General features: G+C 51.3%; 1 protein-coding gene and 1 long non-coding RNA gene across 2 annotated transcripts in view; one reads left to right on the plus strand and one right to left on the minus strand.

The window, feature by feature from the left end:
- Positions 1–14112, plus strand: part of LOC142477088 (uncharacterized) — a 36994-nt gene extending 22882 nt beyond the window's left edge. Inside the window, exon 2 of the long non-coding RNA XR_012792170.1 lies at positions 13933–14112. This is a non-coding gene — a long non-coding RNA (uncharacterized LOC142477088). The remainder of the gene's footprint in view (positions 1–13932) is intronic.
- On the minus strand, positions 478–14196 carry LOC142477087 (spliceosome RNA helicase DDX39B). Its single transcript, XM_075582144.1, has 5 exons — positions 12181–14196; positions 4502–4611; positions 1702–1846; positions 1228–1375; positions 478–948 (listed from the first exon to the last, which is right to left on the minus strand). The coding sequence occupies exons 1-5, from the start codon at positions 12307–12309 to the stop codon at positions 932–934; spliced, it is 549 nt and encodes a 182-aa protein (XP_075438259.1). The 5' UTR covers positions 12310–14196; the 3' UTR covers positions 478–931.
- Positions 14197–17594: the final 3398 nt, after the last annotated feature.

Genomic DNA, 17594 nt, shown 5'->3' on the forward strand with positions numbered 1-17594 from the left:
ATATAAGCCAGAGTCACCCCTTACTCAATTGTCTTTTCATGTTTTGGGATTATTAAGATTGTTGTATGAACTGCCAGTCTAGATTTGACTGTTTCATCATTTCCATCTTAAGTGAGTGTCCATATTTTGTCTGTTATTTGTATATCTCGTGTGTTCACCTTTATCAAGGAATAAATTATATTTTATCATATCTAAGTCTCGTACCAGTTCAACCCAGTTATATATATATTTTGGTGTAAATTACAACCTGTCATAAGCTATCGTGACACAGACGCATAGCTCCCTTCTGTCTGTGTCACCCTGCGGGGGCAGGGAAAGTCTCATAGCTCCCTTCTGTCTGTCACCGTGCGGGGGGAGGGACAGACTCATAGCTCCCTTCTGTCTGTCACCGTGCGGGGGGAGGGACAGACTCATAGCTCCCTTCTGTCTGTGTCACCGTGCGGGGGGAGGGCGGGGCGGGACAGACGAATGACACCGTTCTGTATCAACAGTTGTTTTTATTGAGACTGTCACCGCGCTGGATGTCACAGGACACGGGGTGGGGACACGGGTGGGGACTGTGGCAGTGTCACACAGGAGGGAGGTCACAAAACGCTGAGCCTCAGGACGGAGCAGTAAGCTGGATCCATCGCCCGACCAACCACACATTACACTGTGCCGCAGAGCGTCGCTCCCCGGCTCTGCCAGGGCAGGGATCAGCAATGGGGCGACGTTCTGCGGGTTTCTGGCAGGGAAGGGGTTAATGAGGGAGTGATGCTCTGCGGCTAAATACGACACACAAGTTGGCTGGGTGCAGATTTAAAGAGTCAGGCCCCTCTCCTCCCCCCCCGCTTCAAAACCATTTGCCTGGCGAGTGTCCCCTTCCCGATCCGGCGCAGGGAGGGCGCAGGGCGTCCCATCTAACCGAGGAACCCGTTCTGGGAATCCGGGCTCACCGCGCCTGTTCAACTGAGGGAGAGAGAGGGAAGAGTGAGCAAGAAACAGGATGACGGAGGGGAGGGGGGGATGACGGAGGGGAGGGGGGGAGGAGGAGGGGAGGACGGAGGACGGAAGGACGGGGGAGGAACAGGAGGACTGGGGAGGAACAGGACGGGGGTGGGGAGAGGACGGGGGAGGGGAGAGGAGGACGGGGGAGGGGAGAGGAGGACGGGGGAGGGGAGAGGAGGACGGGGGAGGGGAGAGGAGGACAGGGGAGGGGAGAGGAGGACGGAGGGGAAGCACACTCACTATAGGAGGAGATGTCGATCTCATCCGGCAATTCACTGATGTTCACCTCAAACCGATCTTGAACCTCGTTCAGGATTTTGGCGTCTCCCTCATCGGAGACAAACGTGATGGCCAGACCCTTTGTGCCGAAGCGCCCGGCGCGGGCCACCTGAGGAAGGGGGAGCGTGAGAGGGGGCGGAAGTACAAAGACCATACCGGTCTGTGCACGTCATCAGTCCCGGATTACAGGGGCGAGCTGCCTGGGAAGTCCCCCGGGGGCGCCAACCGCAAAAAGGGCGCCGTGCGCGCCGAAGCCGTCTTTACATGTCTGAGTCCTGCGCAGCCGCGTCAATGGCGAGACATTTGGAGATGGCGTGTTAGACCGGTGAGGGAGTTTGGACGCGGCTGCGCAGGACTGACCCGTTGTCACGGCAAAGGGTCGCCACGCCTGCGGTCGGTCACTCCGTGTCGTGCAGGGAATAAAGGCATACAGACCCGGTGCAGGTACGTGTCGGAGTCCTCTGGCATGTCGTAGTTGAACGCGATGTTCACTCGTTCGATGTCCATCCCCCGGCCAAACAGGTTGGTGGCCACCAGGATCCTACGCTGGAAATCCTTAAACTGCTGGTACCGGGACAGCCTATGGAAGAGGAACACGGACTATAAACTGAACGTATATCACCACCTTCAGCCCGTGTCTCCCCACTGCTGGATGAGGCCTCCCCAATGATCTCCCAGGTACTGCGGTTACAGCCTCTCTTCTCCACGTACATATAAATATATATCACCACCTTCAGCCTGTGTCTCCCCACTGCTGGATGAGGCCTCCCCAATGATCTCCCAGATACTGCGGTTACAGCCTCTCTTCTCCACGTACATATAAATATATACCCCACCTTCAGCCCGTGTCTCCCCACTGCTGGATGAGGCCTCCCCAATGATCTCCCAGGTACTGCGGTTACAGCCTCTCTTCCCCACGTACATATAAATATATATCACCACCTTCAGCCCGTGTCTCCCCACTGCTGGATGAGGCTCCCCCAATGATCTCCCAGGTACTGCGGTTACAGCCTCTCTTCTCCACGTACATATAAATATATATCACCACCTTCAGCCCGTGTCTCCCCACTGCTGGATGAGGCCTCCCCAATGATCTCCCGGGTACTGCTGTTACAGCCCCTCTTCTCCACGTACATATAAATATATATCATCACCTTCAGCCTGTGTCTCCCCACTGCTGGATGAGGCCTCCCCAATGATCTCCCAGGTACTGCAGTTACAGCCTCTCTTCCCCACGTACATATAAATATATATCCCCACCTTCAGCCCGTGTCTCCCCACTGCTGGATGAGGCCTCCCCAATGTACTCCCAGGTACTGCAGTTACAGCCTCTCTTCTCCACCTACATATAAATATATATCCCACCTTCAGCCTGTGTCTCCCCACTGCTGGATGAGGCCTCCCAATGATCTCCCAGGCACTGCGGTTACAGCCTCTCTTCTCCACGTACATATAAATATATATCACCACCTTAAGCCCGTGTCTCCCCACTGCTGGATGAGGCCTCCCCAATGATCTCCCAGGCACTGCGGTTACAGCCTCTCTTCTCCACGTACATATAAATATATATCACCACCTTCAGCCCGTGTCTCCCCACTGCTGGATGAGGCCTCCCCAATGATCTCCCAGGCACTGCGGTTACATCCTCTCTTCTCCACGTACATATAAATATATATCACCACCTTCAGCTCGTGTCTCCCCACTGCTGGATGAGGCCTCCCCAGTGATCTCCCAGGTCCAGCGGTTACAGCCTCTCTTCTCCACGTACATATAAATATATATCACCACCTTCAGCCCGTGTCTCCCCACTGCTGGATGAGGTCTCCCCAATGATCTCCAAAGCACTGCGGTTACAGCCTCTCTTCTCCACGTACATATAAATATATATCACCACCTTCAGCCCGTGTCTCCCCACTGCTGGATGAGGTCTCCCCAATGATCTCCAAAGCACTGCGGTTACAGCCTCTCTTCTCCACGTACATATAAATATATATCACCACCTTCAGCCCGTGTCTCCCCACTGCTGGATGAGGCCTCCCCAGTGATCTCCCAGGTACTGCGGTTACAGCCTCTCTTCTCCACGTACATATAAATATATATCACCACCTTCAGCCCGTGTCTCCCCACTGCTGGATGAGGTCTCCCCAATGATCTCCCAGGCACTGCGGTTACAGCCTCTCTTCTCCACGTACATATAAATATATATCACCACCATCAGCCCGTGTCTCCCCACTGCTGGATGAGGCCTCCCCAATGATCTCCCAGGCACTGCGGTTACATCCTCTCTTCTCCACGTACATATAAATATATATCACCACCTTCAGCTCGTGTCTCCCCACTGCTGGATGAGGCCTCCCCAGTGATCTCCCAGGTCCAGCGGTTACAGCCTCTCTTCTCCACGTACATATAAATATATATCACCACCTTCAGCCCGTGTCTCCCCACTGCTGGATGAGGTCTCCCCAATGATCTCCAAAGCACTGCGGTTACAGCCTCTCTTCTCCACGTACATATAAATATATATCACCACCTTCAGCCCGTGTCTCCCCACTGCTGGATGAGGTCTCCCCAATGATCTCCCGGGTACTGCGGTTACAGCCTCTCTTCTCCACGTACATATAAATATATATCACCACCTTCAGCCCGTGTCTCCCCACTGCTGGATGAGGCCTCCCCAATGATCTCCCAGGTACTGCGGTTACAGCCTCTCTTCTCCACGTACATATAAATATATATCACCACCTTCAGCCCGTGTCTCCCCACTGCTGGATGAGGCCTCCCCAATGATCTCCCAGGTACTGCGGTTACAGCCTCTCTTCTCCAACTCGCTCCAACACATGTTCTGATCCCATCGTCCTGATTCTTTTAATCCAGTCGAGTTCCATCTTTGTGCAACAACGATCAAGTGCAACAACGATCATCATGTCTTCCCCCGTGTGATGATGTCACAGACTTTGGTTCGGTTTCGAACCCATTCATTCAATTTCCTGTCTCTTCAGGTAACACCCAGCATGCATCTCTCCATAGGTCTTTCACGTTCCCTGAAGCTTCTAAATGATCTTTGCATTGAAGGTCCACGTTTCAGATCCGTACGTGAGCCCGGGCAGGACACACCGGTGGAAAAATGTTCCTCGAGGCGCCGTGGAACGTTCCGTTCCACCTGCATACACTTCCCTTCCATACAGATATATACACGCTGCGCAGGTCCGCACACGCTGCGCAGGTCCGCACTCACCTCTCCTCTTGTGGCATCCCGCGGTGGATCGCGATGGCCGGGAAGTTCTGTTCTACCAGGAGCTGAGCCAGAGCAATGCAGCGCTGAACGGACTTCACAAAGATAACCACCTGCGAGGGACAGAGACAAGAGCGTCGTATCCAGGCGTGCAGAACATCTCACCCGGACACAGCGATGCAGCACTGCACTGCATCCACACAGACCGCCCACCCGACACGCAGAGCGTCACCTCCCCCCAGAGAGACTCGCGGAGCTTCCAGCCCCCAGAGCATCACATATTGACACAGACTTGTTCTTTGTGTTTACAGGAAGTGAGGGGGCGGGAGGAATAGGAATGTAAACACAGGACAGGAAGTGAGGGGGCGGGAGGAAGAAGAGGAATGTAAACACAGGACAGGAAGTGAGGGGGCGGGAGGAAGAAGAGGAATGTATACACAGGACAGGAAGTGAGGGGGCGGGAGGAAGAAGAGGAATGTATACACAGGACAGGAAGTGAGGGGGCGGGAGGAAGAAGAGGAATGTAAACACAGGACAGGAAGTGAGGGGGCGGGAGGAAGAAGAGGAATGTATACACAGGACAGGAGGAAGAGCAATGTAAACACAAGACAGGAAGTGAGGGAATGGGAGGAAGAGGAATGTAAACACATAAGACAGGAAGTGAGGGGGCGGGAGGAGGAATGTAAACACAGGACAGGAAGTGAGGGGGCGGGAGAAGAAATGTAAACACAGGACAGGAAGTGAGGGGGCGGGAGGAATAGGAATGTAAACACAGGACAGGAAGTGAGGGGGCGGGAGTAAGAAGAGGAATGTAAACACACAGGACAGGAAGTGAGGGGGCGGGAGAAGGAATGTAAACACACAGGACAGGAAGTGAGCGGGCGGCAGGAAGAAGAGGAATGTAAACACACAGGACAGGAAGTGAGGGGGCAGGAGGTGGAATGTAAACACACAGGACAGGAAGTGAGGGGGCGGGAGGAAGAGGAATGTAAACACAGGACCGGAAGTGAGGGGGCGGGAGGAATAGGAATGTAAACACAGGACAGGAAGTGAGGGGGCGGAAGAAGGAATGTAAACACAGGACAGGAAGTGAGGGGGCGGGAGGAATAGGAATGTAAACACAGGACAGGAACTGAGGGGGCGGGAGGAGGAATGTAAATACACAGGACAGGAAGTGAGAGAGCAGGAGGAGGAATGTAAACACAGGACAGGAAGTGAGGGGGCGGGAGGAAGAGGAATGTAAACACAGGACAGGAAGTGAGGGGGCGGGAGGAGGAATGTAAACACACAGGACAGGAAGTGAGGGGGCGGGAGGAAGAGGAATGTAAAAACTGGACAGGAAGTGAGGAGGCGGGAGGAAGAGGAATGTAAACACAGGACAGGAAGTGAGGAGGCGGGAGGAATAGGAATGTAAACACACAGGACAGGAAGTGAGGGGGCAGGAGGAATGTAAACAAAGGACAGGAAGTGAGGGGGCGGTAGGAATAGGAATGTAAACACAGAACAGGAAGTGAGGGGGCGGGAGGAGGAATGTAAACACACAGGACAGGAAGTGAGAGAGCGGGAGGAGGAATGTAAAACACAGGACAGGAAGTGAGAGAGCGGGAGGAGGAATGTAAACACACAGGACAGGAAGTGAGAGAGCGGGAGGAGGAATGTAAATACACAGGACAGGAAGTGAGAGAGCAGGAGGAGGAATGTAAACACAGGACAGGAAGTGAGGGGGCGGGAGGAAGAGGAATGTAAACACAGGACAGGAAATGAGGAGGCGGGAGGAAGAGGAATGTAAACACAGGACAGGAAGTGAGGGGGCGGGAGGAATAGGAATGTAAACACAGGACAGGAAGTGAGGGGGCGGGAGGAGGAATGTAAACACACAGGACAGGAAGTGAGGGGGCGGGAGGAGGAATGTAAATACACAGGACAGGAAGTGAGAGAGCAGGAGGAATGTAAACACAGGACAGGAAATGAGGAGGCGGGAGGAAGAGGAATGTAAACACAGGACAGGAAGTGAGGGGGCGGGAGGAGGAATGTAAACACACAGGACAGGAAGTGAGGGGGCGGGAGGAAGAGGAATGTAAACACACAGGACAGGAAGTGAGGGGGCGGGAGGAAGAGGAATGTAAACACAAGCCAGGAAGTGAGGGAACGGGAGGAAGAGGAATGTAAACACACAAGACAGGAAGTGAGGGGGCGGGAGGAGGAATGTAAACACAGGACAGGAAGTGAGGGGGCGGGAGAAGAAATGTAAACACAGGACAGGAAGTGAGGGGGCGGGAGTAAGAAGAGGAATGTAAACACAGGACAGGAAGTGAGGGGGCGGGAGAAGGAATGTAAACACACAGGACAGGAAGTGAGCGGGCGGCAGGAAGAAGAGGAATGTAAACACACAGGACAGGAAGTGAGGGGGTGGGAGGAAGAGGAATGTAAACACAGGACAGGAAGTGAGGGGGCGGGAGGAGGAATGTTTATACACAGGACAGGAAGTGAGAGAGCAGGAGGAGGAATGTAAACACAGGACAGGAAGTGAGGGGGTGGGAGGAAGAGGAATGTAAACACAGGACAGGAAGTGAGGAGGCGGGAGGAAGAGGAATGTAAACACAGGACAGGAAGTGAGGAGGCGGGAGGAAGAGGAATGTAAACACAGGACAGGAAGTGAGGGGGCGGGAGGAGCAATGTAAACACACAGGACAGGAAGTGAGGAGGCGGGAGGAAGAGGAATGTAAACACAGGACAGGAAGTGAGGAGGCGGGAGGAATAGGAATGTAAACACACAGGACAGGAAGTGAGGGGGCAGGAGAAGGAATGTAAACAAAGGACAGGAAGTGAGGGGGCGGTAGGAATAGGAATGTAAACACAGAACAGGAAGTGAGAGAGCGGGAGGAGGAATGTAAACACACAGGACAGGAAGTGAGAGAGCGGGAGGAGGAATGTAAACACACAGGACAGGAAGTGAGAGAGCGGGAGGAGGAATGTAAATACACAGGACAGGAAGTGAGAGAGCAGGAGGAGGAATGTAAACACAGGACAGGAAGTGAGGGGGCGGGAGGAAGAGGTATGTAAACACAGGACAGGAAATGAGGAGGCGGGAGGAAGAGGAATGTAAACACAGGACAGGAAGTGAGGGGGCGGGAGGAATAGGAATGTAAACACAGGACAGGAAGTGAGGAGGCGGGAGGAAGAGGAATGTAAACACAGGACAGGAAGTGAGGGGGCGGGAGGAGGAATGTAAACACACAGGACAGGAAGTGAGGGGGCGGGAGGAGGAATGTAAATACACAGGACAGGAAGTGAGAGAGCAGGAGGAATGTAAACACAGGACAGGAAATGAGGAGGCGGGAGGAGGAATGTAAACACACAGGACAGGAAGTGAGGAGGCGGGAGGAAGAGGAATGTAAACACACAGGACAGGAAGTGAGGAGGCGGGAGGAAGAGGAATGTAAACACAGGACAGGAAGTGAGGAGGCGGGAGGAAGAGGAATGTAAACACAGGACAGGAAGTGAGGAGGCGGGAGGAAGAGGAATGTAAACACAGGACAGGAAGTGAGGAGGCGGGAGGAAGAGGAATGTAAACACAGGACAGGAAGTGAGAGAGCAGGAGGAATGTAAACACAGGACAGGAAATGAGGAGGCGGGAGGAAGAGGAATGTAAACACAGGACAGGAAGTGAGGAGGCGGGAGGAAAAGGAATGTAAACACAGGACAGGAAGTGAGGGGGCGGGAGGAGGAATGTAAACACACAGGACAGGAAGTGAGGGGGCGGGAGGAAGAGGAATGTAAACACAGGACAGGAAGTGAGGAGGCGGGAGGAAGAGGAATGTAAACAGAACAGGAAGTGAGGGGGCGGGAGGAGGAATGTAAACACAGGACAGGAAGTGAGGGGGCGGGAGGAAGAGGAATGCAAACAGGACAGGAAATGAGGGGGCGGGAGGAAGGTAAACACACAGGACAGGAAGTGAGGGGGCAACACAGGACAGAAAGTGAGGGGACGGGAGGAAGAGCAATGCAAACACAGGACAGGAAGTGAGGGGGCGAGAGCAAGAGGAATGTAAACACAGGACAGGAAGTGAGGGGGCGGGAGGAGGAATATAAACACACAGGACAGGACGTGAGGGGGCGGGAGGAAGAGGAATGTAAACACAGGACAGGAAGTGAGGAGGCGGGAGGAAGAGGAATGTAAACACAGGACAGGAAGTGAGGAGGTGGGAGGAAGAGGAATGTAAACACAGGACAGGAAGTGAGGGGGCGGGAGGAATAGGAATGTAAACACAGGACAGGAAGTGAGGGGGCGGGAGGAAGAGGAATGTAAACACACAGGACAGGAAGTGAGGGGGCAGGAGAAGGAATGTAAACAAAGGACAGGAAGTGAGGGGGCGGGAGGAATAGGAATGTAAACACAGGACAGGAAGTGAGGGGGCGGGAGGAGGAATGTAAACACACAGGACAGGAAGTGAGAGAGCAGGAGGAGGAATGTAAACAAAGGCAGGAAGTGAGGGGGCGGGAGGAAGAAGAGGAATGTAAACACAGGACAGGAAGTGAGGAGGCGGGAGGAAGAGGAATGAAAACACAGGACAGGAAGTGAGGGGGCGGGAGGAATAGGAATGTAAACACAGGACAGGAAGTGAGGGGGCGGGAGGAAGAGGAATGTAAACACACAGGACAGGAAGTGAGGGGGCAGAAGGAATGTAAACAAAGGACAGGAAGTGAGGGGGCGGGAGGAAGAGGAATGTAAACACACAGGACAGGAAGTGAGGGGGCAGGAGAAGGAATGTAAACAAAGGACAGGAAGTGAGGGGGCGGGAGGAGGAATGTAAACACACAGGACAGGAAGTGAGAGAGCAGGAGGAGGAATGTAAACACAGGACAGGAAGTGAGGGGGCGGGAGGAAGAGGAATGTAAACACAGGACAGGAAGTGAGGAGGCGGGAGGAAGAGGAATGTAAACACAGGACAGGAAGTGAGGGGGCGGGAGGAGGAATGTAAACACACAGGACAGGAAGTGAGGGGGCGGGAGGAAGAGGAATGTAAACACAGGACAGGAAGTGAGGAGGCGGGAGGAAGAGGAATGTAAACACAGGACAGGAAGTGAGGGGGCGGGAGGAATAGGAATGTAAACACAGGACAGGAAGTGAGGGGGCGGGAGGAAGAGGAATGTAAACACACAGGACAGGAAGTGAGGGGGCAGGAGAAGGAATGTAAACAAAGGACAGGAAGTGAGGGGGCAGGAGGAATAGGAATGTAAACACAGGACAGGAAGTGAGGGGGCGGGAGGAGGAATGTAAACACACAGGACAGGAAGTGAGAGAGCAGGAGGAGGAATGTAAACACAGGCAGGAAGTGAGGGGGCGGGAGGAAGAAGAGGAATGTAAACACAGGACAGGAAGTGAGGAGGCGGGAGGAAGAGGAATGTAAACACAGGACAGGAAGTGAGGGGGCGGGAGGAGGAATGTAAACACAGGACAGGAAGTGAGGGGGCGGGAGGAAGAGGAATGCAAACAGGACAGGAAATGAGGGGGCGGGAGGAAGGTAAACACACAGGACAGGAAGTGAGGGGGCGGGAGGAGGAATGTAAACACACAGGACAGGAAGTGAGAGAGCAGGAGGAGGAATGTAAACACAGGCAGGAAGTGAGGGGGCGGGAGGAAGAAGAGGAATGTAAACACAGGACAGGAAGTGAGGAGGCGGGAGGAAGAGGAATGTAAACACAGGACAGGAAGTGAGGGGGCGGGAGGAGGAATGTAAACACAGGACAGGAAGTGAGGGGGCGGGAGGAAGAGGAATGCAAACAGGACAGGAAATGAGGGGGCGGGAGGAAGGTAAACACACAGGACAGGAAGTGAGGGGGCAACACAGGACAGAAAGTGAGGGGAAGGGAGGAAGAGCAATGCAAACACAGGACAGGAAGTGAGGGGGCGAGAGGAAGAGGAATGTAAACACAGGACAGGAAGTGAGGGGGCGGGAGGAGGAATATAAACACACAGGACAGGACGTGAGGGGGCGGGAGGAAGAGGAATGTAAACACAGGACAGGAAGTGAGGAGGCGGGAGGAAGAGGAATGTAAACACAGGACAGGAAGTGAGGAGGTGGGAGGAAGAGGAATGTAAACACAGGACAGGAAGTGAGGGGGCGGGAGGAATAGGAATGTAAACACAGGACAGGAAGTGAGGGGGCGGGAGGAATAGGAATGTAAACACAGGACAGGAAGTGAGGGGGCGGGAGGAAGAGGAATGTAAATACACAGGACAGGAAGTGAGAGAGCAGGAGGAGGAATGTAAACAAAGGACAGGAAGTGAGGGGGCGGGAGGAATAGGAATGTAAACACAGGACAGGAAGTGAGGGGGCGGGAGGAGGAATGTAAACACACAGGACAGGAAGTGAGAGAGCAGGAGGAGGAATGTAAACACAGGCAGGAAGTGAGGGGGCGGGAGGAAGAAGAGGAATGTAAACACAGGACAGGAAGTGAGGAGGCGGGAGGAAGAGGAATGTAAACACAGGACAGGAAGTGAGGGGGCGGGAGGAGGAATGTAAACACAGGACAGGAAGTGAGGGGGCGGGAGGAAGAAGAGGAATGTAAAAACAGCACAGGAAGTGAGGTGGCGGGAGGAAGAGGAATGCAAACAGGACAGGAAATGAGGGGGCGGGAGGAAGGTAAACACACAGGACAGGAAGTGAGGGGGCAACACAGGACAGAAAGTGAGGGGACGGGAGGAAGAGCAATGCAAACACAGGACAGGAAGTGAGGGGGCGAGAGGAAGAGGAATGTAAACACAGGACAGGAAGTGAGGGGGCGGGAGGAGGAATATAAACACACAGGACAGGACGTGAGGAGGAATGTAAACACAGCACAGGAAGTGAGGGGGCGGGAGGAAAAAAAGGAATATAAACAGTACAGGAAGTGAGGGGGTGGGAGGAGGAATGTAAACACAAGTGAGGGGGCGGGAGGAAGAAGAGGAATGTAAAGACAGGACAGGAAGTGAGGCAGCGGGAGGAAGAGGAGGAATGTAAACAGGACAGGAAGTGAGGGGGCGAGAGGAGGAATGTAAATACACAGGACAGGAAGTGAGGGGGTGGGAAGAAAGAGGAATGTAATCACAGGACAGGAAGTGAGGGGGCGGGAGGAATAGAAATGTAAACACAGGACAGGAAGTGAGGGGGCGGGAGGAAAAAAGTAATGTAAACAGTACATAAAGTGAGTGGGCGGGGGAAGAGCAATGTAAACACACAACAGGAAGTGAGGGGGCGGGAGGAGGAATGTAAACACACAGGACAGGAAGTGAGGGGGCGGGAGGAAGAATGTAAACTCGACAGTAAGTGAGGGCGGGAGGAAGAGCAATGTAAACACGACAGGAAGTGAGGGGGCGGGAGGAAGAGGAATGTAAACAACAGGAAGTGAGAGACGGGAGGAATATAAACAAACAGGACAGGAAGTGAGGGGGCGGGAGGAAAGTAAACACAGGACAGGAAGTGAGGGGGCAGGAAGAGGAATGTAAACACAGGACAGGAAGTGAGGGGGCGGGAAGTTATGTAAACACACAGGACAGGAAGTGAGGGTGCGGGAGGAAGAATGTAAACACAGGACAGGAAGTGAGGGTGCGGGAGGAAGAATGTAAACACAGGACAGGAAGTGAGGCTATAAGAGGACACTAGGAGGCATGTAAACACAAAGAACAACGTGCCCTTCACCTGATTGAACTCCAGAAGGTCTAGGAGGTCGAAGAGCTTGCGATTCTTCTCGTTGTCCTTGAGCTTGACGTAATACTGCTGGAGGCCATGAAGTGTCAGCTTGGTCTCATCATCCACGAAGATTTCCATTGGCTGGAGGAGGGGTTAGGGGGGCGGGGGGGGGGAGGAAATGAAGGATTAAACAGTAAGGGAGGCGGGCGGCGGGGGGACAACTGCTGCCTCTAATGTTTGGGAGAACCTATTAAGTGGAGGTGAGGAGGCTAGACGGGAATCGGGTCAGCGGCGCCACATCCTCATAGGATAAGAGGGCGTCACACACGGGATCCCTTTAACTTAAGGAATCGTCTTATACCATCAGGAGAAGCCACCACTGACCCCATGATCTGTGAGCAATCCTATATGTGATTGTGTGGACACTCCATGAGGGCACCACGGACCTTATTAAAGTCTAGAAATACTGTGTGGGGACATCTTCTCCCATCAGTGGGAGGCGCTTCTGACACTAATAACTTCTAGTAGAGGTGTTTCTCCTGTCCGCCCATAGGAAGGGGCATGGCGGGGATGCGAGATGTTCTTTTAAGGGGGGTGTTCTAATAACAGGGGTACCCCCCATAGGAAGGGGCACGTTAGGGCTGTGAGGAGATGGTCTTATAAGGGGGGTGTTCTTATAACAGGGGTCCCCGCCATAGGAAGGGGCACGTCAGGGCTGTGAGATGTTCTTATAAGGGGGGTGTTCTTATAACAGGGGATCTCCCCATAGGAAGGGGCACGTCAGGCTGCGAGATGTTCTTATAACAAAGGTTCCTCATAGAAAGGGGTTTGCAGCCGTACACATATATAACACACTTGCAAAAATATAAATACATATGTCTAAAAAAAATGTGCATCTATTACATATAGTTATATAGGTATATAGGTATATAGGTATATAGTTATATAGACAGTGTTCGACAAACCTATACATTTGCTCGCCCCGGGCGAGTGGATTTAACATCGTGGCGAGCTCCTATTGGCCCAAGCAGCACACGTGTGGTACTAGGTGGCGAGTAGATTTTTTTATTTGGCGAGTAGATTTTTTGGTGATTTGTCGACCACTGTATATAGATATATAGGTATATAGTTATATATAAATAGAGAGATATGTAGCGGAGAAACAGCAGCCACTCTCAGGACTTGGAAAAGTGGCAGGAAACGCGTAGGTACCTGCAGAGTTGTCTATTAAAGTGAAACCGAAAGCTTTATTCACAAGTCGGCTCAATAAACAGGTCTCTGCGAAAACTGAAGCGAAAGCGTGTCGTATAAAGCCCTGATCATGCCCGCTGCGTCTCAGCTATATACCAGCGGTACGGTGTACACGTATACACACCGGGCTCTTACTGTGCCGGCACCTTTATCTCTTACCTTCTCATCTCCGGCTGCTTCTGGTGGTCCTGCGCCGCCGCGTTTCCGTGACGCCGCGAGGCCACGTCAACGTGACAAGAGATGAGAAGCAGGAGACGGTAGAGTCCGGGTACCGACACCTTCTCTTTTATAACAACAAAAAAACCACCCGTGTGTACACGCACGCATGCGCCAAAGGAATCGTAGCTCCAGCACCGCACACAAAGATTATATTGGGTATTTCTCGTCCCCAGAGAGACCTCTCGTGTTATGGGACAATAAGAGACCTAATATCATTATTGTGTCCCGCGCTGGCACTACGATTACGTTGGTATTCATTTATTTTTCTTCGTTTGGCTCTTTTTTTTTTAGCGAGAACGGAAGCCACCCTAACAGGGCATGAACTCCCCCGAGGGTGCCGCCATTGTGACCGTCTAACGACTCATTAACCACATCCGAACGTGTCGCACCTTTCCCAATCGGAGGACTGTGCTGGAGAACAAGCCAAACGTGGATGGCGTTTAATAAATCTTTATCATTTGTTCAGAGTAACCTGCTCAGGGTACATACATACACTAACTGTCGACATGTGAGTGCATGTGTATCTATATATATATATATATATATAGATATATATATATTTATCTATATATCTATCTATATACAGCTTAACCCCCTTATAACGCTGTGCTTGGGGGTCCAAAGAATCACACCGCGAGATAAGCGGATCGCGTTAGAAATAATGTACAATTGTATGCGTTGTACTATAAAGTACTTAAGTTACCAAAAACCGTATTTAGAAATACGAAAATTGGGAGCCACGCTTGCATCGCGTTATAAGCGAATTCGCGTTGTAACGGGGTTGAGCTGTATATACATACACACAAATATATATAGTAAAGGTGTCAGGGCACACAATAACAGTAATAATCCAAAAGATTGGAGCAGGTGTTTCTGGTAACGTATTAAACTGTACTATGTAGAAGCGTCAAAAAAGTCGGCACACCAAATGGTACAATAAATGTGTCTTTACTAGCACAACGTTCCCACTTCCCAATGGTACAATAACTGTGTCTTTACTAGCTCAGCGTTCCCACTTCCCAATGGCACAATAACTGTGTCTTTACTAGCTCAGCGTTCCCACTTCCCAATGGTACAATAACTGTGTCTTTACTAGCACAACGTTCCCACTTCCCAATGGTACAATAACTGTGTCTTTACTAGCACAGCGTTCCCGCTTCCCAATGGTACAATAACTGTGTCTTTACTAGCACAGCGTTCCCACTTCCCAATGGCACAATAACTGTGTCTTTACTAGCTCAGCGTTCCCGCTTCCCAATGGCACAATAACTGTGTCTTTACTAGCACAGCGTTCCCACTTCCCAATGGCACAATAACTGTGTCTTTACTAGCTCAGCGTTCCCGCTTCCCAATGGTACAATAACTGTGTCTTTACTAGCTCAGCGTTCCCACTTCCCAATGGCACAATAACTGTGTCTTTACTAGCACAACGTTCCCGCTTCCCAATGGTACAATAACTGTGTCTTTACTAGCTCAGCGTTCCCGCTTCCCAATGGTACAATAACTGTGTCTTTACTAGCTCAGCGTTCCCGCTTCCCAATGGTACAATAACTGTGTCTTTACTAGCTCAGCGTTCCCGCTTCCCAATGGTACAATAACTGTGTCTTTACTAGCTCAGCGTTCCCACTTCCCAATGGTACAATAACTGTGTCTTCACTAGCACAACGTTCCCACTTCCCAATGGCACAATAACTGTGTCTTTACTAGCACAACGTTCCCACTTCCCAATGGCACAATAACTGTGTCTTTACTAGCACAGCGTTCCCACTTCCCAATGGTACAATAACTGTGTCTTTACTAGCTCAGCGTTCCCACTTCCCAATGGCACAATAACTGTGTCTTTACTAGCTCAGCGTTGCCGCTTCCCAATGGTACAATAACTGTGTCTTTACTAGCACAACGTTCCCACTTCCCAATGGTACAATAACTGTGTCTTTACTAGCTCAGCGTTCCCACTTCCCAATGGCACAATAACTGTGTCTTTACTAGCACAACGTTCCCACTTCCCAATGGCACAATAACTGTGTCTTTACTAGCTCAGCGTTCCCGCTTCCCAATGGTACAATAACTGTGTCTTTACTAGCACAACGTTCCCACTTCCCAATGGTACAATAACTGTGTCTTTACTAGCTCAGCGTTCCCGCTTCCCAATGGTACAATAACTGTGTCTTTACTAGCTCAGCGTTCCCACTTCCCAATGGCACAATAACTGTGTCTTTACTAGCTCAGCGTTGCCGCTTCCCAATGGTACAATAACTGTGTCTTTACTAGCACAACGTTCCCACTTCCCAATGGTACAATAACTGTGTCTTTACTAGCTCAGCGTTCCCACTTCCCAATGGCACAATAACTGTGTCTTTACTAGCACAACGTTCCCACTTCCCAATGGCACAATAACTGTGTCTTTACTAGCTCAGCGTTCCCGCTTCCCAATGGTACAATAACTGTGTCTTTACTAGCTCAGCGTTCCCACTTCCCAATGGCACAATAACTGTGTCTTTACTAGCTCAGCGTTCCCACTTCCCAATGGTACAATAACTGTGTCTTTACTAGCACAACGTTCCCGCTTCCCAATGGTACAATAACTGTGTCTTTACTAGCACAACGTTCCCGCTTCCCAATGGTACAATAACTGTGTCTTTACTAGCACAACGTTCCCACTTCCCAATGGTACAATAACTGTGTCTTTACTAGCTCAGCGTTCCCACTTCCCAATGGCACAATAACTGTGTCTTTACTAGCACAACGTTCCCACTTCCCAATGGCACAATAACTGTGTCTTTACTAGCACAACGTTCCCACTTCCCAATGGTACAATAACTGTGTCTTTACTAGCACAACGTTCCCACTTCCCAATGGTACAATAACTGTGTCTTTACTAGCACAGCGTTCCCACTTCAATGGCACAATAACTGTGTCTTTACTAGCACAACGTTCCCGCTTCCCAATGGTACAATAACTGTGTCTTTACTAGCTCAGCGTTCCCACTTCCCAATGGCACAATAACTGTGTCTTTACTAGCACAACGTTCCCGCTTCCCAATGGTACAATAACTGTGTCTTTACTAGCACAACGTTCCCACTTCCCAATGGCACAATAACTGTGTCTTTACTAGCACAACGTTCCCACTTCCCAATGGTACAATAACTGTGTCTTTACTAGCACAACGTTCCCACTTCCCAATGGTACAATAACTGTGTCTTTACTAGCACAGCGTTCCCACTTCAATGGCACAATAACTGTGTCTTTACTAGCACAACGTTCCCACTTCCCAATGGTACAATAACTGTGTCTTTACTAGCACAACGTTCCCACTTCCCAATGGTACAATAACTGTGTCTTTACTAGCACAGCGTTCCCACTTCAATGGCACAATAACTGTGTCTTTACTAGCACAACGTTCCCACTTCCCAATGGCACAATAACTGTGTCTTTACTAGCACAACGTTCCCACTTCCCAATGGTACAATAACTGTGTCTTTACTAGCACAACGTTCCCACTTCCCAATGGCACAATAACTGTGTCTTTACTAGCACAACGTTCCCACTTCCCAATGGCACAATAACTGTGTCTTTACTAGCACAACGTTCCCGCTTCCCAATGGTGCAATAACTGTGTCTTTACTAGCACAGCGTTTCCGCTTCCCAATGGTACAATAACTGTGTCTTTACTAGCACAGCGTTCCCACTTCCCAATGGCACAATAACTGTGTCTTTACTAGCTCAGCGTTCCCGCTTCCCAATGGCACAATAACTGTGTCTTTACTAGCTCAGCGTTCCCACTTCCCAATGGCACAATAACTGTGTCTTTACTAGCACAACGTTCCCGCTTCCCAATGGTACAATAACTGTGTCTTTACTAGCTCAGCGTTCCCGCTTCCCAATGGCACAATAACTGTGTCTTTACTAGCTCAGCGTTCCCACTTCCCAATGGCACAATAACTGTGTCTTTA

This window comes from Ascaphus truei, unplaced genomic scaffold, assembly GCF_040206685.1.
Source record: "Ascaphus truei isolate aAscTru1 unplaced genomic scaffold, aAscTru1.hap1 HAP1_SCAFFOLD_1928, whole genome shotgun sequence".
Lineage (NCBI taxonomy): Eukaryota > Metazoa > Chordata > Amphibia > Anura > Ascaphidae > Ascaphus > Ascaphus truei.

What these genes read in the sequence shown, in the direction of transcription:
- LOC142477087 (XM_075582144.1), bottom strand. Translation starts at nt 12,309, where the DNA reads ATGGAAATCTTCGTGGATGATGAGACCAAGCTGACACTTCATGGCCTC. An exon ending in ACCTTCTGGAGTTCAATCAG is followed by an intron (nt 4,612 to 12,180) that starts GTGAAGGGCACG and finishes TGTCCCTCGCAG; the next exon opens with GTGGTTATCTTTGTGAAGTC. An exon ending in CCGACACGTACCTGCACCGG is followed by an intron (nt 1,376 to 1,701) that starts GTCTGTATGCCT and finishes CCCCTTCCTCAG; the next exon opens with GTGGCCCGCGCCGGGCGCTT.